The sequence below is a fragment of the Neolamprologus multifasciatus genome, chromosome 18 (assembly GCF_963576455.1).
Source record: "Neolamprologus multifasciatus chromosome 18, fNeoMul1.2, whole genome shotgun sequence".
In the NCBI taxonomy this organism is placed as follows: Eukaryota; Metazoa; Chordata; class Actinopteri; order Cichliformes; family Cichlidae; genus Neolamprologus; species Neolamprologus multifasciatus.
Window position 1 is genome coordinate 32,821,492 of NC_140456.1, and position 27,387 is coordinate 32,848,878.

Below are 27,387 nucleotides of genomic sequence, written 5' to 3' on the forward strand. Positions count from 1 at the left end.
AAAAGTGTCACTCTGTTCTATACGCACTCCTTTTCAGTAGCAATAGCTAGATGCTGAAGTACCGCGACACATGCACTCCTACTGTAACCTAAACCTAAAGTAGCGAGCCTGTTTTATGTGAAGTTTCATTGTTTATGTGGCTTGGTTGATTTATCGATAGCAACGACATTTTTCAGGTCAGTATGAACAAAAATGTCCACACTTACAAAATAAAAGAATTGATTTAATTATATGTAAATGTATTCTGTTATGTAAAAGAGTGTGGTGAAAATACAATTGACTTCATTTGTATGCATTCACTTTATACCAATCACATATTTCAGCTGCATTTTACTTTGTTTATTTCTTCATGTTTATTAAGAGTGAAGAATTTATTTATTTATTGTGCAGTTAGTGTTAAAAAAGCCCTCCAACCTTACATTGCAGACACTGTCTTTAATTCAATTCAATTCAATTTTATTTATATAGCGCCAAATCACAACAAAAGTCGCCTCAAGGCGCTTCATAGATACAGAGAAAAACCCAACAATCATATGACCCCCTATGAGCAGCACTTTGGCGACAGTGGGAAGGAAAAACTCCCTTTTAACAGGAAGAAACCTCCAGCAGAACCAGGCTCAGGGAGGGGCGGGGCCATCTGCTGCGACCGGTTGGGGTGAGCCTCTCAAGAGGCTTCATTATGGTCGTATTGTAAAGAATATGACTATAATGAAGCTTAGTCAAAACTGTGGCTTGTACAGTGATCGTACAACTAATGAATGAGAAACAAGATCTGTTTCTATACAAACATCCAATGTGTGTCTTTCATTTTCTTCATAGGTGTTAGGGTGAATGTGGACCATATGATGGTTTTTGTGAGCCTGTTAATACAATGCACATAGTTTTGGACTTGTGATTGTCTTAGAACCATTCAAAGGACTGCTCATCTACTAAAATGCCATTATCCACTGAATCATCTACTTTTGATAGGTCTATGAAAAGTACAGTGCATTACTGGTAATTATGGAGAGCTGCAGTAATATAATTAAGCATATATGCTACAGCTCTGCTGGGAAAAGATCTAAATCCTGACTGCTCTGGTTGTAAAATGTTATTTGATCCCAAATACAGTTTTAGATAATAATTTATTAGGGATTGTTGCTAGGTGAGGCCATTTTAAGAGGGATGGTAATTATTTAAGTCACTAGGATCGCCACCTCTGTGGAAGGGAACGCTAGATTACGTCGTCCTCACCCTAAAAAAATGTCCGGTTGTCTGTAGATTTCCTTACAGCTTATTGATGTGGAATATTTGGTGCAGAACAAGCTGCCAGTCATATAAAAGATTGCTGTCAGATCACTGACAGATGACATACCTATGGTGGGATGCCTGGGGAATGGAAGTGTACTGGTACTGATTTTCCAGAACAAGGCTGATATGCACAGTTGTAGTAAGTAGAGAGGAGTAAGTGAGCCACACCATGAGGCTGTGGGAAAGAGCTGAAGCTGGGTTAAGAAGCAGGAGTATGGCTTCATGCTGAGGAAGAGGAGCTTTGCTGGAGAAGTACAGCGAAGGTCAGAAGTTACACTGTGTCTTTGTGGAGCCAGAGAAAGTATATGATGAGGTGCCAAGAGAGGAACTGTAGGACTGCAGGAGGAAGTGAGGAGGAGCGGTGAAGTATGTGAGGGTGGAGGACAATAACACAGGGATGAGGGGTGTGGTGTGAGAGACAAGGTTTCAAGCTGGCTGTGGGATTACATCAGGGATCAGCTCTGAACCACACTGTGAAAAAATTCCTAAAGAAACAGTAATATCAGCGCAGCTGGGCGCCAAAATAATACCAGAAAATACCAGAAAATAACTTTCTCATAAAAATACGGTTCAGTAATGACTAGGGGTGGGGGGGAAAATGGATACTGTGTAGCATGGTGATATTTTGTTTGCTAATAATGTATCGATACAGGGACAGCAGAAATCGATATTTTGTTACAAAAAGATTTTTGTGCTCTGACTTCAGAGCATGTTGATCCTTTTTCTGAGCAAGAATCCTGACATTCCTTCACTGTCCAAATGTGTTTAACTTTTTTATGGCAGCAATAAACATGACAGTTTACTTATTTTAATTTAAGACATGTTTTATTTTAATTAAGTTTAAAACTTTTTTATTTAATGTAAAATTATATTTTGTTTTAATTTACTTTCAAATTCTTCAGTTGCTGAAGGGGCTGCATAGTTTTCATAAACTGCATAGTTCAGAATAGCTATAATTGTACCAGATGGTTGATTCAGTTAAGTTGGACTAGACTGTAATACAAACCGTTCAGTTTGTCAACAATCAAACTGAAATGAGAGAAAGACTGAGTGTGAGACTTTGATATTAGAGAAAATGAATATTGATAAAGTTTACCTTTATGTACAGAATCTGAATATCGCAAAATATTTTTAAAAATTGCAATAATATCGTATCGTGCGTTAAGTATTGTGATAATATCGTATCGTGGGATGTATGGTGATTCCCACCTCTAGTAATGATATTACAGTTTGTTGCCCTACTTTTACATGGGATTTTGCCTTTTTCAAGTGCTTAAAATTAGGAACATTTTAATGTGATTAAACAATGAAATTACCTATAAACAAGGTCAATGAATGCGGCAATATGAATAATAATACTTAAATGTACAGAAATATACAGTTAACAGTTGGTTTAAATAATAATGGATTGCATTCATATAGCGCTCTTTGAGACCCTCAAAGTGCTTTATAATTCTCCTCTGGCCATCATCATCAAGACACTAGGTGAAGTGTCTTACCCAAGGACACAACGACTAAGAGTGTCTGAGCCGGGGGCTCGAACCGGCAACCTTCTGATTACAAGGCAAACCGCCAACTCTTGAGCCACAATCGCCCTAAATAACAATAATAATAATAATTATGTGATGTAAAAAAGTTTATAAGAATCATTTTCTATATTTTTCCATAGCATTACATTTGAATTCAACAGTTCAATCTTTCAAATAGAGAGAGTAGTGAAGAAGAGAGCGCAGACAGGGTGGAGTAGGTGAGATGAGGGTCAGGGGTGATTTATGACAGAACAAACAGATTTACAGCAAAGGATGCTGAGTGCTTGCTATCATGTATGACTTGGGGAAGGTGGTGGTTATAACAAAAAGACTGGAGGTGGAGATGCAGAGGGTCAGTGTGATGGAAGACGACGCTGGGGAAAGGGTGAGGAGGAGGCAACCCATAAAGGGAGCAGCCAGAAGAAGAAGATGGATGGTTATTGGTGGTTTTTGCCATCTTCCATGCAGCATGGTTAGTGATAAGAGCTCAATGACAACATGAGTTTTATTATTTAAAACAAAGTTCGGTTAAAAAAATCCTCATTAAAATCTTTAAATTCCTTTCCTTTATGAAATGTTGTTGCTCTGGAAACTGTCTTTCTTACACATTTTGTTGGGCAGTAGCTCCTCATATCTTGAGGAAAAATTGGAGTAGTATTCAATTCAATTCAATGTTATTTGTACAGCACCAAATCACAACAACAGTTGCCTCAAGGTGCTTTATATTGTAAGGTAGCCTACCCTAACCCAGGCTCCGGGAGGGGCGGGGCCAACTGCTGCGACCGGTTGGCGTGAGAGAAGGAAGACAGGATAAAGACATGCTGTGGAAGAGAGACAGAGGTTAATAAGAAGTATGATTCAATGCAGAGACGTCTGTTAACACATAGTGAGTGAGAAAGGTGACTGGAAAGGAAAAACTCAATGCATCATGGGAATCCCCCGGCAGCCTACGTCTATTGCAGCATAACTAAGGGAGGATTCAGGGTCACCTGGTCCAGCCCTAACTATATGCTTTAGCAAAAAGGAAAGTTTGAAGCCTAATCTTAAAAGTAGAGATAGTGTCTGTCTCCTGAATCCAAACTGGAAGCTGGTTCCACAGAAGAGGGGCCTGAAAACTGAAGGCTCTGCCTCCCATTCTACTTTTAAATACTCTAGGAACAACAAGTAGGCCTGCAGAGCGAGAGCGAAGTGCTCTAATAGGGTGATATGGTACTACAAGGTCATTAAGATAAGAGTAGTAGACACTTAAATGCAATATTTTTTTAAAAGTTAGGCATAGTAGGTTTGCACTGTTTAGTCATGTTGGACTAGAGCTCAGTTGCTCAATTGATGCAAAGTTTGTGTAGTGCATCCAAGCTGTCAGAGAACCAGTCTAAGTTTAAGTCACGCAAAAAACCAACCTCAGAGATAACATGTGATGAAATTCATTTGGCAGCTGTTTCCAGGAAGCGTCCTAGAAAAGTGGCAGTTTGGCATCGCTATGAATTCAGTTCAGTCCTGAGCCAAAGTAACTTTATACATGTGTATGAAAGTAACTTTACCATTCATTAAAGAAAGTTAATTTAGAGTTGTAAAAACACAGAACAGACAGCAGACAACCCAGTAAAGGTTGTGTCAGGAAATGCATCCAGGATAAAAATTTTCACTCAGGGGGATGAAAAAGAAAACTGTAGTCATGAAATATAGTTTTTGAAAGCCCCACAGATACACCTGGCTGAAGGTAATTACTTTAGTGTATTACTTTTGTATTTGCAGAGAGGAGTTGATGATCAGTTCATCGTTTGACTCTTTGGAGGTTCTCCTGGACTCCTTCGGACCTGTCAGAGACTGCACCAAAGACAACGGTGGCTGCAGTCGCAATTTCCGCTGTATAGCAGACCGCAAGCTTGATTCCACTGGATGTGTGGTGAGTCCTTTTTTTTCTGTTATAAAACTGCCTGCAGTAGCTCAGGTTTTGCTGAAAATCAAATCAAAAGTATTACTGGGCACCATACAGCCTTCATATAACTTTTTATGACTGATATGAGAGCATAGTTAATACCGTCAGCAGATCCAAACAGTCGGGCTTTTTCCACTTGTGGTCACCTGGGATTTTTTTTACTAGTTAATATTCCAACTTAACTTTTTGTGTGTGTGCAGTCTAAGTATAAACACAACTGCATGCCACAATGACCCACAAGGACAAATAGCAGATCGGCAGTCTCAGCAGATTGGTACTCTCTAATGCTTCTGAGTAGACACTTTGACTTTGCCTCTTGTCTCATATGCCTCTTAGCCTGACAACACATTCATTAACTCCAGGTGGTGCTTAGCAACCAGGAAATGTAGCAGCCAGGTTTGTTTTGTTCTCCATCTGTTGGGGGTTTCAGCAATAGCATTCTTGTTATTTGCAGAATCTTAGCACCGGCTGCTAGTGTTTTGCTTCTGCTAAACCCCCCTCTTCTATTGATAAGCTGTCAGGCACCATCCGTCCTAACAATTTAATTTCTTTTCAAGTACTTTGATACACTTGAGTAGAGCCTTTGAGGTGGGTTTGGAAGATGCTATTTATGCAATCCAGTACTCTTCTTGCCTGTAATGCATCTCAACGAGAGGCAGAAGAGTTTGTGAGAGTTTTTTAAATGGGAAAATGCTTTTTATATAGAGGCAAGCATTTCCAGCCAATTATATACAGTATGCATGATAAACAGTTGCTCAGACAAGTAAATATTATTCAGGCATTATGGAAAACACATGCAGGAGTACATTTATTGACTTTGCTCATTTGGTTTAAATCATTAAGTTTGAGACTGCAGGCTGAAATTGCACGAGCTTCAAAAATGTGGAAGGAATATCGAAACCAGATCAATCAGTCTGTCTCAGGAGCTAATATATCTTATCTATAATGTTATTGTCTATTAGTCTCGTTTTAAGCTGAGAAATGTGCTTTTTAAAATGTTAATTCAGTTAAAGTGGAGGAGTTCAAGTGTCTTGGGGTTTTGTTTATGAATGAGGGGAAAAGACGAGTGGGAATTTTATCAGATGGATCGGTGGAACATCTGCAGTGTTCTGGAGGTTGTATCCGTCTGGGTGTGAGCAAAGGTTTTGATTTTCTGGTCAATCTGCATTCTTACTGCACCTATGGCCACAAGCTGTGGGTAGTGAATGAAAGAATGGAAATGAGCGTCCTCCGAAGGGTCTCTGGGCTCTCCTTTAGACGTCGAATGAGGATGGCTGAGCTTAGAGCCACTAGTCCACATAGAAAGGAGCCAGTTGGAATGACTTCACCTGCACGCCTCTGAAATGAGGTGTTCCCAGGCATGGTCAGCTGTGCCTTGCTGCAAACACAGGACCAGTGTTGGTCAAGTTACTTGAAAAAAGTAATCAGTAACTAATTACTGATTACCTCCCCCAAAAAGTAATCCCGTTACTTTACTGATTACTTATTTTCAAAAGTAATTAATTACTTAGTTACTTAGTTACTTTTTAAAAACACGATTTACAACCTGAATAGGTGATAAAGTGATAGATCTTTCAGCCCAATTCTACTTTTTCTACATAATCCATCATACAAAATGTAATCAAATGGAAAAGTGTCTTTTTAAAACTTGTTTTATTAGTTTTAATCTTTTAACTTTGTAATTATCTGCAACATTCTCTGACTGGAAGAAATTTGTTTAATATTTAAACCTATTTTCTGCACATTCCAGCAGATAAAATAAAATATTTTGTGTGTTTACACTCACTCTTTCAAATAGATGCAAGTAAAACACAGCAGAAAATAAATAAAATCAAAGACTAGCGGTCCTGTTGCTCTATTTTCACCTGTAAAGCAGGAGTGGGGTAGGCGGAGGTTTACCCTGGTGCAGGTGTGCCGCAGCGGTCAGTGGAAGAATCCGCGAGTTTCTCTGTGAGTTTCCCATTACGTCGTAGCTACTCGCTGCTTGTTTGGAAGTTTAGGGGGGTTTTCGCTGTAAAAAGAAGTTTTCTTCCCACGCACAACGGACACTAATGTTTTTGTCACTTTTTATGGAATCAAACTCAAAGTAAGGTCAGTACTTCCACGCTTTAAACGCTGCACGCTCATACTCTCTCTGCACTCGATATATGATCCATTGTTGATCTGCACACAGCTGTTGTCACGAACGTCGCACTCGCTTACGTCACTGTCATGAGACATTCTCGCAAAAAATCACGGTTTTAGTAACGCAGTAACGCAGCGTTCCTACGGGAAAGTAACAGTAATCTAATTACCGTTTTTGCAATAGTAATCCCTTACTTTACTCGTTATTTGAAAAAAGTAATCGGATTACATGTCCATGTCTGCACAGGACACATTAGTGCACATCATAGTTCAATGCGTAATGCACTGTAAGCAATATACCCTGATTTTTTATTCTTTTGTTGTTGGAAGTTTAGCTGTCATACTTTCTAGCCCTGAATGAGTGCAACTAAATATTTGCCACTGCTTTCACTGAGGTTTGCATTAGCATAAATGCTAATATTGAGGACGGTCAGCTAAACAAAACAACCTTCTTTTCTACACTGCAAACAAAACTTAAAAGTGTGTTGATTTTTTTTAATGTTTATTCAAACATTTTTTACATTGTGACGTTGTTCAAGCTTATTTAGTCACACGTAAAGTATTTATTGTATGTATTGTGCTGTTCACCATCAGAAATGATAAACACTGTGAAAGAAGACCTGTAAGTAGCACCAGCATCGCACTGAAATGTAAGAAAGGGAGATATCGAATTTCCATCATGCAGCAAGAGATGACTGAATGGATATTTTGGGTCAGAGCTGAAGTCATGTGGGTATTTTATTATGTGTTGTGTAGAAAAGATTTTTTTCATGCTGGTCTCTCATGTGTGAAAGCACAAAAAGGAACATCAATATTTGGTTGTGACAACCTTCCTTTAGACATTACCGGATGATTTTAAACTAAAACTCTAGTTCTAGAAGACTGCTTTGTGTTGCAGTGTGTTACAAATCCTTGACAAAAGCATCAGGAAAAAAACCCAATTTCTTCTTGATGAAATTAGTGTCAGGTGGATCCAAAGAAAAACTCTTAAAATATTCGTTTCCATATTCGACTCCTTTTTCAAGTCTATTAATTATTTACCGTTCTCTGTATTTTCATCCCTGTGAGGATGTTCTACTGTAAATTTCTTTTAGAGCTGAAAAAAGAACATAGATGTACTTGCAATGCATAATATGCACTGTGACACTGATCTATAATTGTTCCTTTTTTCCATATATAAAATGTTCATTCCACCAAAAAAAGATATCCATCAATAGATCATAACCCATCAAATTTATAGTGCAACGTTACTGCCCTATTCAGTGCTGCAACAAGAGCCTGCTAGCTAGATGTGACTGATTCTAACTGTAGTTGACCAAAGATAAATAATCACTGCAGGGCTGAAAGATTGACAGTTGGGATGTTGTGTTAATAATTTATTAAAATGCTTTATCTGTTCAATTTTCACACCCTTTTTCCTGTCTAATACCACCTGTTTTCCAACATTTCCTTTCTAATGTTTGCATAAGCCAGACCTTCCTAAAGTGTGGGGCCCGCCCCCTAAGGGGGGTGCAGAGCCATTGCAGGGGGGCGCGGTATGAAAAGGGGGGGTTCATTACATATTACATATTAACAGAAAATGTACCAGACTCACATTTTTTCTCCTAGTTTCAGACCAACTGATCTTAGGCATAAAAACAAACCTTGAATACAAAGAAACTTTCCTTAGAAATCTTTCACATCCTCTAAAGCAGACCTTTCCAAAGTGTTTGGCCCGCCCCCTAAGGGGGGTGCAGAGCCATTGCAGGGGGGGCGTGGTATGAAAAGGGGGGGAAAGAAAACTTGGGACACTGCTAGCACGGGCGCCCACACAAACGCAAAGCAGGAGATGAAGCATCGCTGAATATGTTTCCAAACCAACTTCATTCTAAGCCAAATACTAGAAAATATAATGAAGCATATCTTCCCTTTGGCTTCACCTGCACAAGTGCCGAGGTAGGTCTCCCTGCAGGATTGGTTTTCCCTTCGTCGGGAGCAGCGCTGGGCTGTTTAAATCACGGACAAACAGAATCCCACATTCTTGATTTTTAGTTCACAAACACATCTCATAATGACGAACTACTCCTGACATTTTGGAGATGTAAAACTGTTTTTCTTGTAAAACAAAGGGGGGCCCAGCAAAAATAGTTTGGGAACCACTGGCATAAGCTCCCATGAGGAATGTTGGAATGTTGGCAGTTGGTATCTCTTCTACTTTAGCTGCTTCACTCTGCAGTCTTTGATCTCTTATGCTTTAAAGGTTTCTTATTCCTTTTGAATGACACATGCCGCCATTGTCCCATTTCTTTAACAACCACCTATTATTATCTTTACAAGCAAAGCCACTGATATTCCAATACAGTATACCGCACACACATTCCTCTCCTGTCCATCACCATACAGCACCACTGTCAGCTCCCATTGCATACATTACTGTGATTTTTAGTAGTTGTCTCGTGACTGCTGAGCTAATAAACAAGCCTTTCATCTGTCTAATGAGGGCGGTAAACTGGCTGGGCCCTAGCGTTCTGATTCCACATTAATCAATTAACACCTTGTCTCAGTCCACACTGCCAGAAGCCGCCCCGTGTGCATTTAATATCTTTCCTTTCGAGAGAGTCAAGCGATGCTGGCGGTCTGTGCCGACTGACCTCCTCCATCTAGCTGATATATTGCTCTCCTGAGGAGAGGCAGCATGCGGCACCTGAGGAAGTGAGAGCGTAATAATCACAAGATGATTGTGAGATTAATTAGCTTCTTCTTGTCACTTGTCTCCTCTGCAAAATGTTGGGAAACAAGGATGTTGTTGACGGAACAGATTGCCACTGAGATGGAATGACTAGAATAGCTGGGCACCATCCAGACAGCCCGTGTAGTGAGTGTTTGTAGCTTGATACATAGACCTGCAGTACACAGGACATGCCAGTCATTGCTGCTGTTTACTTCTGTGTGTTTTGGTGTAGAGCTACTTTATAGCCTTGGGCGTTTTGTGCACAAAGACAAGACTTAACTGGGACTGTTTGTGGTGTGTGACCGGGACAATGTTTATATCGGGGATGTAAAGAGAGTATGGAAAACAAAACGGTCATCAGCACTAGGGATGGGTATTGATAACATTTTCACGATTCCGATTCCATTTTTGATTCTTTTTAACGATTCTTTATCGATTCTTTTAAAAAAGGAGAACACTAAGGTCGATTAGCTTAGAACTTTGTTTTATATCTTCTCTTTGAACAAGACAGACATTTAGGAGTAACATGACCTTACAAACCCAGCAGTGAGATCTTAAGAGATCCAGCCTACGGCTCTTCAATGGGGTGTCACAGAGTGCCAGGAAAGAAAATTGTAAATGTAAAATAATAAAATAAATATTCTTCTGTAGCAATAACAAAGTATAACATAAATTATTCTGTAGCAATTACACAAGAATATCCAGTAATGTCCCTGCCTACAATTAAACACATTCACTTACTGAAAATCATCTGCTGTGGCAAACGGCTGCAAACCTTTGACCACAAACTGAGTCACTGCTCGGTGACATTCGTCTATCCTGGCCTGAAAGGAGACGCTACGGTAGACTGCAGTGAGAACTGCCAGCATCTGAGCCAGACTCTGTCTGTCTCATCATGGTCACCTAAAGTCACAGTAATGGCAGGTTTTGTAATAAGGCAGATCGCGCTAACATAATATGCACTGTTAGTTGATTATTTACCTGCCGCATTAACGGGAGAGGACGTGCAAACGTTACCGCTGCTGCTGGGTTGAGATTCAAGAGTCCGGAGCGGAATTAAAAACACGACATTCATTTAAGGTCATCGCGTGTTTGTGAGCAAATGCTTTTGCATATTCGTAGTGTTTCCTCCCTTAAATGAAATATCTACTTTGCAAGTTGCCCTGTTGTCATCCGTTCTCGTAAAGTATAACCAAACTTTTGAGCGTTTGAGCCGCTTAGGCGCCGTGTTTCCTGCCAGGTAAATGACGCTCCACAACGTGGTGACGTCATTCGGGGCGACTGGAATCGATAAGGGAATCGTTTGTAAAAATGCCAAACAATTCCAAGGAATTGAAACAGTGGGAACCGGTTCTCAACAAGAACCGGTTTTCGATACCCATCCCTAATCAGCACTGACTATGAATCACATCTACAGACAGAGCTTCATAAAGTTCTGTCTTTAGACTAACAGCCAAAACTTCGTAGCTCTAACTTTTATATATCTTCTCAATACAAGTACAGAAAATGTGGGTAAAGTGTGTAGTAGTTTAATAAGACTGACACGTGTGAATAATTATAAAAGAACAGAAAATTAGAAAAGAAATAACAAATAAAACCCTCAAATGTATCAAACTGTACTAATTTATAAAACTAGATACTAAAAAAGTAAACTGAAGTAACAATAGTTTCAAATTATTTTAGCAAATCCTTTGTCAAATACTCCAGGATTGTGGTAGCTATAAAATATGCTGATTATTTATTGTTTATGTTATAAGAGTCCAGATTTTTAATGTTCAACAGACAACATGCTTATGAAGTAAAGAAGATGTTGTGTACAAAGTAGAAACAAGCAGATCAATCAGATATTGTTTTTAGTGACTGTAGGTTGTGATGTAACTTGTAGCATCCGTCCATCGTAAGTGTTCTCTGTGGAGGGCACCATCCACCATCTAACTATATCCCCAGTTAAAGCAACAGAGCTCTACATGAACAGAGGACATGACTTCCTCCTTGTCACATGACTGAACTCCTCCCACATCTGAGATTTTATTTCAGCTACTGCCAGCGCCGTGTATGTTTGGCCTCCTGATACCCGTCAACTACCTTCAGAGAAGCCACACGCATTTATCACTGTAAAGATAAACAATGGCAGTAGCTAGACCAGTGTTTCGACACACCACCAAACAGAAGTTTCCCAGGTATAGCTCAGTTTGTCCCCAGTATACCTATTTTTTGCTTTCTCCTGACCACTACTCAGGCTGGGCCTTCATCATCATCTTCATCTTTTCTCCAGGACCGAGGTCAGACTGACTACTTTATATTTTCAAATATTTATCTATTTATATTGCGTCGTCTCACTCACAGCATAACTATTATGTAATTCTTCTTCGTCTTCTTCTGTTTTACTAGCAGTTAGCAACCCATTTAATTAGAGCAGGTAGTTGTAAAGCCCTCTAGTAATAATAATAATAATAATAATAATAAACTTTATTTATAAACCACACTTAAAAACCAAGGGTATGCCAAGGTGCTTAACAAGTAAGATGGAGAATAGGAGGATAATAGAAATAGGACCAAAGCAAGTACTAAGTATGCAAGCAGGTAGCTGTCACTGAAACACAGGAAAGCAACAGGTGCAGAGCAAACAGGAATTTAAATGAGCATAAAAGTGCATGATATAAAATCAGAAAAGAAATATTAACTAGAGGGAAAGGCAAGATTGAATAAGTGGGTTTTTAGTCGTGATTTGAACAGTGCAATGGAATCAGATGCGTGGAGGTTGAGAGGAAGGTTATTCCACAGTACCCGAGCCAGAGCAAACGCACGGTCACCCCGAGACTTCAGCCGAGATCTGGGTCAGAGGTAGTTGAGTGGCAGATCTGAGTGTTCTGGCAGGAGTATGTGATTTGAGAAGTTCACTAAGATAACTTGGCGCTAATTTATTAATAGTTTTGAATGTAAGGAGTAATATTTTAAATTGAATACGGTACTTTATGGGCAGCCAATGCAAGTTAGCTAGAACAGGAGTAATAGGGCAAAATTTCCTGGTACCAGTCAAGAGGCGGGCTGCTGCATTTTGGACTGTTTGCAGACCGTAGTACAAAGAGTTACAATAATCCAACCTGGAGGTCACAAAAGCATGAATAAGCTTCTCCAGGTCCTCATGTGGAACATAATGCCGGCCTTAGAGATCAGGCGCAGGTGGTGGAAGCTAGATCTCACTACAGCAGACACTTGCTTATCAAGTTTGAGCGAGCTATCCAGCAGTTCACCCAAGTTACTGGCATAGTCACAAGAAAAGCTAGCAAAGGAACCCAGGGCAGCACAGAGTTGGGCACGAGGGATTTTACTGTTGAACACCACAATCTCAGGCTTCTTATCATTCAAAACAAGAGAATTACTCAGGAACCATTCTTGGACCTCCCGCATGCATTCTTGAAAACATGCGGGTAGAGAATGTAAATGTCCTGCCCATTACTCACGCCGGGCGCTTAGAGTACCAATCAGGTGGAATCTTCCACGACACACCTGATCATTTCTCACGGCACACCTATGTGCCATGGCACAGTGGTTGGGAAACACTAAGCTAGACAACTGAGTGTGTGTTCATATAAATAAGATAAGAGGAATTAAGGCGGTTCTGAAGACAAAAGAGTTGGGGTCGAGCTTATTACTATTGAGGTGTTCCTAACAAAGTGTCCAGTAATAACAATTAGGTCAGTAATATTATATTAGTATGTTGTATATTCCCCATTATGATATGAATATATAATTCCCATAAGGAAAATAGAACGTCTGTACTAATAATATTTTTAATATATGCAGTCTTTCCCTTTGATGAGGGTACAATACTTAATAGTTTTAAATGAATCTGAAAGAAACACCACTTTTCATTTTTGATGCTTTTCAGTTTATAATGATATAACCTAATTCAAAGCTGAACCATTGGTCGACTGAAGGTATAAACAATCAAAACAACAAAAATGTAATAGCTTTACATCTCAATAACTGTTGGTTTATCTCCACAAACTACAGTCTATAAGGCCAAGCAGTTCTACAGACTTGCACTCACCACAGCACAAATCACCTCTAAAAAGGCTTCATGTGACAAAGAACCAACCCATATGGAAAAGATATATATAAATCTCATAAAGTTTGTATCTGTCTTGTATGAAACTTGTATGAAAAGCATACAAGAGTGAAAACACATATAAGATACCTTGAAAAATTATATAATGAAACTTGTATGTTTTGGATACTTACTAAAAAAATATATGAAAGTAATGAGAAAGTGGCCACTTTCTGGCCAGCCTCAGACTATATACTTGAAACTCATCCAGAATATGTACAGTATAGTGTACAAAATATGTGCAATACCGACAGTGTTGGGGAGTAACGGAATACATTTACCGCCGTTACGTATTTAAAATACAAAATATGAGTAACTGTATTCCGTTACAGTTACCGTTTAAAAAGGTGGTATTTAGAATACAGTTACTTTGTTGAAATAAATGGATTACACGGCGGTACTTCCCTGTTTCATATTGTGGCGGGTCAGGACTGTTTGGGTTTTGTTTGACAGCTACGTTCTGTTGTTCCAGGCGGCAGCGTTACGGTTGCCATGGTTACAGGGTGACGCTCTCTCTCTGCGTGTTTCCTGGGTGAGAGAGGCCTTGTTGTTGTTGTTGTGCTAAGCTAATAGGCAGAATGCTACAGGTATAGCTCTAAAGAATGTAGCATCATGGGCAGTGTAGTCCGTGCTGCAGGGAGAATGGACTGCCATACACGTTATGTGTCTGTGAGCGAGGGAGGGAGAAAAAGGAAAAGTACGAGCTGTCATCGAGCAGAAACGGGAGCTGGAAGCATGTAAATATAATAATAACCACTGCAGCCAAGAAGAGTGCCTGACGAGCCCAGTTGTAAGTAAGCTATTAAGACTCGACTGTACACCGTGTTCGTGTTTTCCTCCAAAAACAATAAGTTCTGTTGGAGCAGCCTTTCAACGCCTCTCTCTGTCTCTCGCTAGCAAAGTTGACCCAGACAACAAAGTAAAGCTAGTTTTCAGCTACGAGCCCGACACAGAACCCACCGTATTAGCCAGAGGTCCCTTTACTACGGTTCGGAGCCGCGGACCTTCAGTAACAGTAATAAATCACAGCGATAGTACATTCATGTAGTTGTAAACAGCATGATAATATATTAAGTAATCCAAAGTATTCAGAATACGTTACTCTCATTGAGTAACGTTACAGAATACATTTTGGGGCATGTATTCTGTATTCTGTAATGGAATACATTTTAAAAGTAACCTTCCCAACACTGAATACCGCATAAGACCAACAAATACACGGCTTGCAGTCAGGTGCCTTTTAATAACATTTCTGAATGGCACCATACTGTATGGACCTGGCTAAAGTACTTCTTCTCTCCTGTATTGGTGTTATTCCCCTTAGGCAGCAAAAAACAATCTTGACTCAGGTCACATTTTGGGACACTAAGCAGTGCTGAGTGGAGTCAATACCTGGCAGAGATGTAGGTAGACCTCAGCCCTGAGGAGGAATAGGAGCACATTAGATTGTCACTTCTGATGTTTTCTCTCCTCGGGTCACTGGACTTCTGTGTTTATGTGTTTGAAATGAGAAGTTTAATAAAAGGAAGCGCTCATCTACTGCGTTGTTGTATGTGATGTTCAGTATTAACTTTGTTTGAAAATAATACATTATTAGTTAGATGAAGATGAAGGTGGGAAGATTAATGGCACAAACATAAATGAATCTACTTTCGCATTAATAATAATAAAAAAATATAATCGTAATAGTAGAAATACACATCCTGAACCAGAATCACAAGTTGAATGTGACAGTTTTAATATGATGTAAAAGATGAGGTAGTTCCTCTGCTCATAACAATCAGAAACCATACGTGATTTATATTTGGAAAAACTCTCCTTCAGGTTTAAAGATCACTTGAAACAGATCACTGTGTCCTGTTCAGTTCCTGACCAAACATCAGCTCCTGAATCAAACCATCTCATTTTGGTGTCTAGGTTTATAACTCCCGAGACCACACAGCAGTTTTTAACCCTTTAAAACCGGTCAGAGCGGGCACGCTCCGTTTTGCGTAACTATTTTTAAATCCCGGTAGCTCTGCAACCACGTGAGCTAGCGCAATACTCTCATGAGCCTATACTGGTGTTTTTAAAAGTTATGTTTGACTTTATGACTTTCTGTGTCGTTTCTGGGATGCTTAGGACTCATATTGCACTGCTGGAAATAGTTTATTTTGATGCATATGCTGCTTTTTTGCAAATTTGCAGTATAATATTTATTGTTGTTTTTCCTGCAGTATATAAAAATTGGTGTATTTCAAAAATAAAACTATGAAGACACTCAAAATAAATTTCCTGTGGTGGGAAACTAGTTTGTGCAACTTTTTTGTATTTACAGTTTTGAGGGATAAGCCTCTTAAATTTCTCTAACTAGAAATATATGTTAAAAAAACAAAAATGATTTTCAATTTTTTTGTAGTTTATTGTACTTTTATGCAATTTATGTAATCACTATGCACTTAATGCATACATATTATTAAAATTTAGGCTGTAATGGTTGTATTGATGTATAGCAACTTGAAATGCTCCCAAAAATGGCTCCACAACATGTAAACATATAATATAAGCTCTGGTGGACTTGGTTCTATGGTAGGTCTTAAAGGGTTAAGGAGTGAACCTGCGCTGTCAGGTCAGAAGCATGACACCTGCCATGTTTGTTATCTTTTACAATATTCACAAAGGTGCAGACCATGAATTTGTCACTCAGACTCAGGGTGGAGCCGTGATGTAATATTTTAACGTGCTGATGGAGAACATTTCATATAATCCACTTGAAGTGGTACATGTCTTTGGAGGTGTCATGTACAATCTTCCAGTCCAAATGTAACTCCCACCCTGTTCATCAGCCAGACTAAGCTCTCTATGTCTCTTGTCCCAAATGAAATCAAATGTGAAGACTTGACACAGTGGACGAGATCCAACTTGCATCGCAGATGCATAAGTGCAGTTGGTAGGAGCAGGGCTTTCACGAAGCAGCAAAAATGGGACATGTCCTTGTCATTCTTCATAATGCTTTCTTCATCTGTGTCACGGCTTGATGTAGTTCTCTCTCGCTGCAGACGGAGGTGTTCCTAAGCACTAAAAATAATTATGCCAGTATTAGCATATAGTCTTTTTCTTCCAGTCAGTATAAATGTCTGTGGATACTGGTGTATTGGATCCTTTTTATTAAAGAACCCTTCACAATCATTTTATCCCAGATTCTGCAGTGTTGTGCCAGAACCCTACGGCAGTTAAATCAGTCAACGTTTTGGTATCAAAGAACAGGACCCCACATAGCAGACAGGTCTAGCCCGGATCTGGTGTCAACCTGGCACTGCTGGCTGACTTCTGGCATGGTAAGTGGTATGTCATCCAGATATGGGCCAGGCCTGGCGTAGATGGCACTGTTTATGTGATGGCATGCCACATCTGGCCTGATTATGGTTTGGTTTATGTGGCCCAGGCTCATAGAAAACAGGTCTTCCCCTGATCCAGCATCAAGCTGGCACTTCTGACTGACTGGTGTCATGGCAGGGTGTATGTCAACCAGATGTTGGCCAGGTCTGGCAATGATGGCACTATTTATGTTCCTTTTTTTTTTTTAGTTAGAAGACCCAAATGCCATGTTGCAATACTATATTGCTATGGTTGCCAACATTTCAAATGCAGGTTTGTGAGTGTAAACTTTATCCAAAACCTACTGAGGGTTTACTCATGTTTCCCACTGGGTGGATGTAGCTCAGGCGGTAGAACAGGTCACCTACTGATCGGAAGGTTAGTGGTTCGATCCCTGGCTCCTCCAGCCTGCGTGTCGAGAATGTGTATGAATGTAGTTTTTTGCACTATTGTGTTCCGGCACATGTTGTTATTACATGGCTTGATTAAGGTACGCCAGAGCTGAAACTGTTCTGGGCCAGCACAGGGCCAGCATTGTGTCTGCAACAGGCCCGTGGCTACACACAACTTACACATGGCCCACATACAGCAAAGAATGACGGCCCTTTGGTGGCCCAGATTTGGTTTGCCAGAGGTGGCCCACACATGCGCCAGTGTGTCTGCAACTGGCCTTGTGCTGACCCATGTGTGGGCCACCTCTGGTAAACCAGATCTGGGCCACCAAAGGGCCGTCATTCTTTGCGGTATGTGGGCCATGTGTAAGCACATTGTGTGGGCCGGATCCGGGCCATACCATTTTTGCGATGTGGGACCATTGCTATAATTGCATATAGAAATGTACCAATTGCAGTTTTCTTGGCTGATTTCAATTTCCGATTGTTCTCTTACTGTGACGTGTTGGTAATGATTGTTACAGATTCTGATTTTTTTCGAAGAAGTAAACCTGACAGCATAATACAGTAAATGATTAAACATTACAGTTTCTTCTCTCACTTAAGAAACCTGAAAATAAAGTGCTCTGCTACTGGACAGAGGTACTCTTAAATAACTGAAAATGAGTGTTGTGTTTTAGCTTACTAAACAAAAGCAGATGAAACAAGTTTCATAACAAAACAAATGTCCAGTACTTACATCACCTGAATAGGATATCGACCCTATTCTCGGTTTCACTTGTCTCCGTAATTTTTCTTGTACCTGCTTTTTATCGCTCATTAGTTCAGGCACTTTCAAACCTAAAGCCGGATTACAGCAGACACGTTCCATAAATAATCCTTTTCTATTCAAAAGTAATACACATGCGGTTTCCCTTTTGTGAGCAATTTGGACCAAAGTAACAAGGCTCTTTTTTTCAAGTTGATAAAGAAAGTTTTTTTCCAATTTACCAAACGAGAAGCTCGCACTCTCATTCTCCAAGTCGATAAAGTTTAGCAAAGAGATTACTTGTTTTAATATACTTTGTGGATATCTGTTCACTACAATTCGTTATAGATTGTAAGATCATTACATTTCTGAAGGGAAAATGGCAGTTTTAGAATTACCGACAGTGCTGACAGTGCAATCAATAAAGGAGAGCATCCATGGTCAGGAAACATGATCTTTCCTTTATAGACAGGTCTATCGTTGCAGTGCCTCCACTTGACCTGAGTCTTCATCCATATTGTGCTTTTTGCACTTTGCTGTGAAGGAGGTGAGAGGGGTTACTAGAAGGCCAAGGTTCCTGCACTAAACTTCCTCACCATTACATCCAAAGGAGACTGGAATGAGGAGCCTAGTGCTCTGTGATAAGCTGACCTTTGACTCACAGTGTTAATCTAATCACATGCTATAATAAAACCCTCTCCAGACAATTTTCTCTGCTAAGAAACATGAAAGGAAAGTGAAATGTTGGAATAATGTTTTAGGGTAAGAAAATGTGATGTCTTTAACAGACCATTAATGAAATGATAAGTTACTCTGCGAACATCCCTGTGGGCTTTCTTCTCTCTCTCTCTCTGCTGTAAACCTTTTAAGTTTTTGGCAAATATATCATCCCAGTTCTGTTTGATGTATCAGTCAATGTGCATTTTAATTCTCTAACTGGCCTTTTGATTAAGATATTTAAGGTTTCATGACCTTAATATACGTGGTTATACAAATAAGTGCCAAGGTAATATTTCCCAACATACAGTACAGCAGTATGAAAAACCATAATGTCATACTACAAATGAAGAGGAATAATAATAATAAGAAAATGCAAACAAGTAAAACAAAGGTTAACACGTCATCTTTTCAATTCAATTTCATAAACATCGCAGAAAGAAGCTTTTTTGTACCTTATATGTGCTAAGTTTCAGCTAATGCACGGCTCTGCGCACAGCGTCTGAAGATCGGGGCTGTACGAAGTCACTTTCATCTTTACGCAGGACTGTAAGCTGTCGTCTGTGAGGCGTGAGCGGTGTTTGTTTTTAACTTAGTTCACGGTGGAGAACAGCTGCTGACATAATGTGGATCCGAAGATCCATAATTGGCCTACCTGGGGTTGAAAGTCTCGATAAAATACGGCGTTTCTGCAGGTACACCGGCTTTTGCGAGTGTGACGCTTATTTTGAGCGATGAAAAAATAATAAAATATAATTTTATTTTTAGATTTCAATATTACAATAATCTTCCAATTTAGAACTACAAGTTAAAAAAGAACTAACATAAATAAATTACACTTCAGCTAAATACTTCTAATTTATTTTCCCAAACCACGCGGAGCCGCAATATAAGGACTAAAGAGCCGCAGGTTGCCGACCCCTGCTCTATTGGCATGCTAAAAGATGACTATAGTACAATTAGAAAAAGACGTCTCTGAAGGGTACTCTCTACAAAAAGCATCAGAGTAAAGCTTAGGTTTACATATTTGCTCCTGAAATAAGCACAAGATTGTGGATCTATGTCTTTTGGCCAGAAAGACTATTGTGGAGATGTCTGGCCACAATGCACAGTGCTTCATTTGGCGAAAAAGCCAAACAGCATATCAGCACCTCATACCTATTATCAAGCATGGTGGTGGAGGGGTGATAATTTGAGCTTGTTCGGGTATTTTGCACCTATTAAGTAAACCATGAACTCATCGGTATATCAAGGTATTCTAGAGTCAAATGTGAGGGCATCTGTCTGACAGCTGAAACTTGGCCCACATTGGGTCAACAGTAGCACAATCACCTGTAGATCTACAACAGATTGACTGGGCCACAGCAAAACAAATAAATTCTTTTCATTTGTAGAAGTCGAGAACTAAACCTGATTAAAATTTGTGCTGGGATCTTAAGACAGCTGTACATAAATAAATGCCCCAAAACCTCAATGAACTCAATGTGAAGAAGAGTGAGCTAAAATTCACTCTGATAAAGTCTCTCAAATCATTAGTTTAAGTTATAGCCGCTAAAGGTGGTTTAACAAGCTACTAAATCATGGTGTGTACTTCCAGTGAAAAGGTTCTATTCTGCCCTCGCACTTAACTAGGCAGACAGACAACCATCATCCTATGTAGAAAAACCACACCGTTGTTCCTTTCTGGTGGATTTATTTGATTGGATGCATAGCACGGCTTTGTTGAAATACATGAATGGATGAATGGTAAAACTGTAAACAAACACAAAATATCCCGTGTGAGCTGACATAAGCAAACATTCTTACAATTAGAAGACGCTATGACCTGTTGCTATGCAAAGCAAAGCAGAACAAAACAAGCTAACAAGCTAACGTTAGCGGTTAGCTAGCGCTAATTAGCGTCTAGGCTAATGACTAATAAAGCACATCATTGAGTGAATTTACTTTCTCAAAATATCACAAACAACACACAGCAGTTAGTGCTAAACATTCACTGGTAAAACACAACATTACTGCCAACTTACAGACTGTGCTCGCTTAAGAGGCAGCATAGGCAGGCACAGGAGTAGCAAATTGTCCTTCTCCCGTTAGACAGGAAGTAATGAGAAGTAGCACTTCCGGTAGAATGTCAAAATAAAATGAACAGTGTGCCAGAAACGAATAAAGATTGCATGAACTTATATAACACTACATAACGTGAGTGGTGACTCTTAAGGAGCCAGAACAGGTTCTTTTCCACATGACTGTACTTTTGGCTTAACAGGGTCAATTTACTTTCCTATTGTTTTCAATCGCTGCCATTAATTATCCATATGAAAATGAAAAATAATATAAGAATAAAAAAATAAATAATTGACAGAACAAAATAAACACAATAAACAATGTTTTGAAGGCATAGAGCCTAATAACCTGTTACTATGCACGACCCTTTCATGACAGATGTATAATTATAATATATAATTCTGCACACAAATATCACAATATTATAAGTAATTGAAAGGATGGAAAATTATCGTGTCTTTGGAGTGATTTTCTTCAAATTGTGGCACAGTTATTACATTAATGCTTTTAGTAACTGAAAGAACAAAATCACAGATACAAGCAGCAGAAATGAGCTTCCTCCAAAGGGCAGCTGGCCTCAACCTTAGAGATAGGGTGAGAAGTTCGGTCATCCGGGAGGGGCTCAGAGTAGAGCCGCTGCTGCTCCACATCGAAAGGAGCCAGTTGAGGTGGTTCGGGCATCTGACAAGGATGCCTCCTGGGCGCCTCCTGGGTAAGGCACTCCGGGCATGTCCCACCGGGAGGAGGCCCCGGGGCAGACCCAGGACACGCTGGAGAGATTATATCTCTCGGCTGGCCTGGGAACGCCTTGGTGTTCCCCCGGACAAGCTGGAGGAGGTGGCTGGGGAGAGGGAGGTCTGGGCCTCTCTGCTTGGGCTGCTGCCCCCACGATCCTGCCCGGGATCAGCTGAAGAACATGGATGGATGCTTTAATTTATGTCCAAGAGGGAACATCTTGCAAAATCACACCTCAAATATTTTGCACATGTGAAGTAGATTAACTACTGTCATGTCTACTTGCTGAATATGAAATTCCTTCACAATGAAAGAAATTCTTTGAATAAGTCAAATTTCCAATTTTCCTTCTTGATTAGGACTTAACATTTTCCACTGAAGACATTTCCTCACGGTTTAAGTCTTCAGTCACTGAATCTCTGTACCAGTTTGCTTATTGGACAAATTTTAAAAGTGCATAGCTTACCCAACTTCTCTTGCATGGATTTGATGCTGTTTGGCAATAGCACAGGGCTGATTCCCTTAAGCCTCAAAAGCACTGAAGGAATTTATCTCCATTAAGAAACAGGATTAAAAGTGGTGGTGGTTCAAGGAGTTTTCTAGAGTAGCCTTTGTACTGCATGTTTTCTTTCTACAACAGAACAGACAGCCTCTCACTCACTGTCTGGTTATTAAATGATAAATGGTGATTACTTTGCTTTCAAAGACTTTTTGTTTGTGTCCGTGGATGGTCATTATCTAGTAACCTGCGTGTTCCTTTGGAGAAGAAATATGTCCTTTCCAGGTAGTTACTAATAAATACCGGAAATGCCTTTCACTAGAGCTGCTCGATTATGGCAAAAATGATAATCACGATTATTTTCACTGAAACTGAGATCTCGATTATTTGACAATATTTATTTAACAATAACAATGTGTTGAATAATGACTTTAAAGATTGTCAAAAATAATATAAAATAGTGTGCAAATACTGATAACAGTGCAAATGTTTGCAATATAAGAAATAAATGAAAAATGTAAACATCTATGTTTAGTGAACTTTGCAGTGTTGCTCTGTGGTGCAGCTACGACACTGTAGCAAAGTTTACACACTGTGTCTACTTGATCCACGTCTGACTCTGAACCCATAATGTTTCCACACCACTGAAGTTTTTTTTTACCTCTTTTCAACCAACAGCAGTCACTCTCCTCTCCAAATAACTTCTGCTTAGCTTTCCGAGCTTCCCTCGGGTCCTCTTAATCAGCGGTCCCCAACCCCCGGGCCTCGGACCGGTACCGGTCCGTGAGTCGTTTGGTACCGGGCCGCGAGAGTTGAGGCTCAGGTGTGAAATGTATAGTTTTCATGGTTTTTATCGGTTTTCAGCGTTATTTTGTTATCGTTTTTATCGTTTACTCGGTTTTCCTGGGTCTTTTCACGTGTGTTATGAATAAATCTTCTTTTTCGGTACCGGTACTAGTTTTATTTTGTTGTATTTATCCGCGACACCTTAAAGGCCGGTCCGTAAAAATATTGTCGGGCAAAAACCGGTCCGTGGTGCAAAAAAGGTTGGAGACCGCTGCTCTTAATTGTTGTGACACGTGTTCGAAATGCAGAGAGGTGCGCTCGATTTGCCACACGGAGCAGCGCGAGAGTAAAGCACGAGGGAGGGGCTAATAATCGGCTCAGTCATTTTTAATGATCGTTGAAAGCCCAGATCGTAATCGAGATTAAAATTTGACTAATTGAGCAGCCCTACCTTTCACAATAACTGAGAACGCTGTCACTGGTTTACTTTCAGGGTTGGTCTAGCACACTAATCAATTCGGCTACTGACTTTCTTCAATTCTTTTGTCATTCGTATTGTTCATGTAGTGTGGTAAGTCTACTTTTCAAACCTGCCAAAATGTAGCAGGAATCAGCATATTAGAGAGTCCAATTTCTATTTTGGTTTAGAAATTGCTACATTCTCAGATGAAATGCAACTTTTTAGCAAGAGCCAGTTTCTTGCAGTTGTTGTAGTTGATGTGCTTTTCAGTTATGCGGCCTAACGTTTCACCCGCAGGTTTGTCAGTTTGAAAATTTGCTAATAAGTGTCACAACTTTATTGTCTAGCACTTAGCTTTATTTATATCCTATTCTTTATTCTCCATGAATTCTCCTTTGTAAAGCTCACAGATCTGCTGAAATTGAAACGATATAGAAAATAGGACTTTAAAGTTCATTCATTAATTACTCTGCAGGGATTTTTTCAGTGTCCATAATGAGTTCTCAACCTTTTCGAATGTTGTAAAATGAGGTGAGCCATCAAGTTCCAAGTGGGACCTAATTATCCATGGATCGGAAATGTCATAAAATGTAATATAAGACTGCGAGATGAAGTAACATTGTGTGACTGAATCAACTACAAGCGGAAATTTAAAACAACAACATTTTGTATGGCAGTAATTAACACATGCCTCTCATGTAGAATCAGAACTGGCCTTGAGGCGACTGTTGTTGTGATTTGGCGCTAAATAAATAAAGTTCAATTATTCCATCTTTCATGGCAACACATCTTTTCTGAAGACGTTATTAAATTAGATTTAAATGTTTTTGAAAGATTTGACAATTGCTTATACAGGGAAAGTTTTATACAGAGGATTATATGTTTACCCAGGATTATAAACCAGATTTATAAACCAAGTAACAACTATCCACAGACAAAGGCTCAGGCAGGCGCATATTCCTAATGATTATTATCCTACGGAAAGCTGGACAATACTTCCGAGTTATCACTATTCCAATGTGTCGGAAGCCTATTATGGCAGTCAATAACCAGAGCTTTCTGTGGTTGGCGAGCTGCAGTATAGCGACTCATCGATACAAATTCCTCTCAGCCTGCACCGCATGTCCACACATCCATTGACTGCAGTGAGTTCCAGTGATTTAAAGACTTTGTGCCATAGATGTGTTCGGAGATTCAGTGTTTCATGTGCTCATTGCTTTACAAGTAATAAATCATTTGTCGCCACGGCCCTTTGCAGGGTGACAAAGTCAATATCAGTTTATTCAGGGAGCAAGACCAGGGACCACTCATTCAAGCATGTGTCCTCATTCTGTACAGGTACTTCTACAGATGTATAACAACCGCAAATGTATATCATCACATTTCTTCAAGATTAAAGGACATGAATAAAATAACTTAACAACTTTAAATAGCTTGGATCAAACGGCAACAGTTCTTCTTTGTAATACAGAAATAATTTGATGCACATTTTACATGATTACATCAATGTAATACATGTATTAAATGTACAAAATAAAAATCTCCAACATCTGCGCCAGTTTTAGTGTGAAGCAGTCCTTTAGTAATACAGCAGTTGGCTGTTTTTAAATAAGCAGTTTAATAGCAGCATGCTATTAACAATGTATTTGCCACAGAAAGGTAAGTGAGGACCTGCCAGTAGAGTTGATAAGTGATCCTGTGTGTGATTATGCAAAGTTTGTTATTTCTTAATAAGTTTGGAATTAACAGACTTTGCCTTCCACATCTGCTCTGGTGCTTTCTTAGCCCCTGGTACTTTTCGGTTTTCTTGTTCTCCTTCTTTGTGATGTTACCGCCCACTGAGATTGTCACATCTATCATATTCTGCTCCTTGTCAACCACCACTACGTCTGCTTGATCGGCCAGCAGCTGCTTGTCTGTCTGGAATTTGAAGTCCACAGGACTTTGGTGGTGACTCCCATTGGGTCTTAGTGACTTTTAGTCCATATGCTGCCCAGATGTTACTGTACACTATTGAAGCCACTTGGTTGTGCCTTTCAGGGTGTTACGGCCCTAGCAGGGCCTCCTCCTGAAGGTGCCTGTGTGGGAGTGTCCTTCAATCGCTTCTGCCTGAGGTGCCACCTTTCCCTTTTACACAGCTGACTCTCGTCAGTAATCAAAAGTATTTAATCCCAGGGAAAGGTGAGCTCTGGGCCAGAGTGCCATGTGAGTGTTTACAGCTAGTGAGCTGCTCTCTTTCTTTTTGGCTTACGTTTTACTTTATTGACCAACGCCTGAGTTTTGTTTGTTTTCTTAAATGGTGATAGCGGCTTGTCCATCTCTTTTAGTTAGTATTAATAGAAACTTTAATAAAAATTTAACCCTTTTGCCTCCTTGACTCCTTTTTCTGACCCGGACACTTTTTGTTACTTCCCCCCTCATCGCCTGGACCCTTTTAGGGGAACGTAACAAGTGGGGGCTCGTCCGGGATCTGAAAAGGGAGTTTTGAGTTGGAATTGGTTTTTGATTATCTTGCTTTTTTCACCTTTAGAGATTCAACTTCCCAGTTAAGTTAGGTGAGTGTCCAGCTGAGCTTATTAAGTTCTTTCTTCGGGCACTCTTTTGTTGTTTTGCCTTTTTTATTTTCGGAGTAATCCTGGGCGGGGATTAGTTCCCTGTTGGGGGCAGGCAACTCAGGGCTCCGGTCGCTGAAGTTCTGCCTTTCAAGTTGCCTCGAGCCCGGCATGCTCCAAAAGATAGGTAGGTAAAGTTTGTTGTGCTTAGGAACAGGGTATGCTTCACCTGCTGCAATCTTACATCCTGCTACTATGTGTTGAATAGATGCTCTTCCAGTACCGCTTAGTTTTAGCTCATGACACTCTAATGTGCAGGTTAACCACTTTGCTGACTCTGGATTTGAGCCTTCTTCTCCATGGGGGGGGAGATGTATCCTTATTTGCAGTGCCATATATGAGGCTTGTTTCTGTGATTCTATATACCTCCCGTAGAGGCATGTGCACTGAAGGGATTCCCCATGATGGTGGAGCTATTTTTCTGCTCATATAGGACAGAAGAGAAGAGGAAGGTGAAAAACATCCTACATTTGATGCATGTACATAGAAGAAGTTAACTATAAATGCAAGGATGTGATGGCACTTAGAGCGCTGTCACTTCTCTGATCACCTATAATCTTTAAAACATGGAAGTCATGGTTTAACCCAAATGACTTCTTAAAAAGGTCAGTTCTGAAATGCAGTTTCAAGCCAGTTGAAGGTTCATTACAGTTTTATTTGCCTACAATATCAGATGTTACATCCACAAAAATGTGAAGTCAATTGAAATCAACACAATCGACAGGCCACCTGCACTGTAAATAGGCCTGTATAATAAAATAATATGCTTCTGATTCTTCCATGCTGAGATTAAACAAACTGTCTGGTCACACTTGTGATGGCAAGGGTGCCTTGTTAAAATGCACTCCATCAAAGTTTCCTTTGAAGCTATCACTGACAGAAAACATAATGTGAATTTCACTTGGCAGCTGCTGGGGAAACACTGAATGAGTCGGGGTGAAGTCGGGTCTTTCATAGCTCTTTTGTAAATTCACCACAGTGTAGAGTGTGGCTCCATTAAGAGGTTGTTCAAGGCTGTGTGAAAAGTTGTATTGTGGGTCTTTCTTATTAATTTCTTGAAGTATATCTACCAAACTAAAGAATTTAATTTCATTCTTCAAACATGAAGAAATTCTGATGTCATCTGCATGGAAATTGAAATTAAACTTGCAGTATTGTCTCATTTTTCTCACCATGACAGAAAATCTCTTTTAAAGGGATAGTAGATTTGTGTGTGTGTGTGTGTGTGTAGCCACTCGCCCAACTTGATGATCTCTGCACTGAGTGCTAAGCAGCAGTATGTTCACAACTGTGAAATCTTCACAATGGGAGAAAAAC

General features: G+C 39.8%; 1 protein-coding gene across 10 annotated transcripts in view; it reads left to right on the forward strand.

Annotated features, from left to right (window-relative positions):
• The window catches only part of astn1 (astrotactin 1), a 587,946-nt gene that overhangs the window by 244,875 nt on the left and 315,684 nt on the right, over positions 1-27,387 (forward strand). For all 10 annotated transcript variants that reach the window (XM_085141198.1, XM_085141199.1, XM_085141203.1 and 7 more), the window contains one exon: positions 4,575-4,725. In XM_085141198.1, coding sequence (XP_084997324.1) covers positions 4,575-4,725 — 151 coding nt within the window. The remainder of the gene's footprint in view (positions 1-4,574; positions 4,726-27,387) is intronic.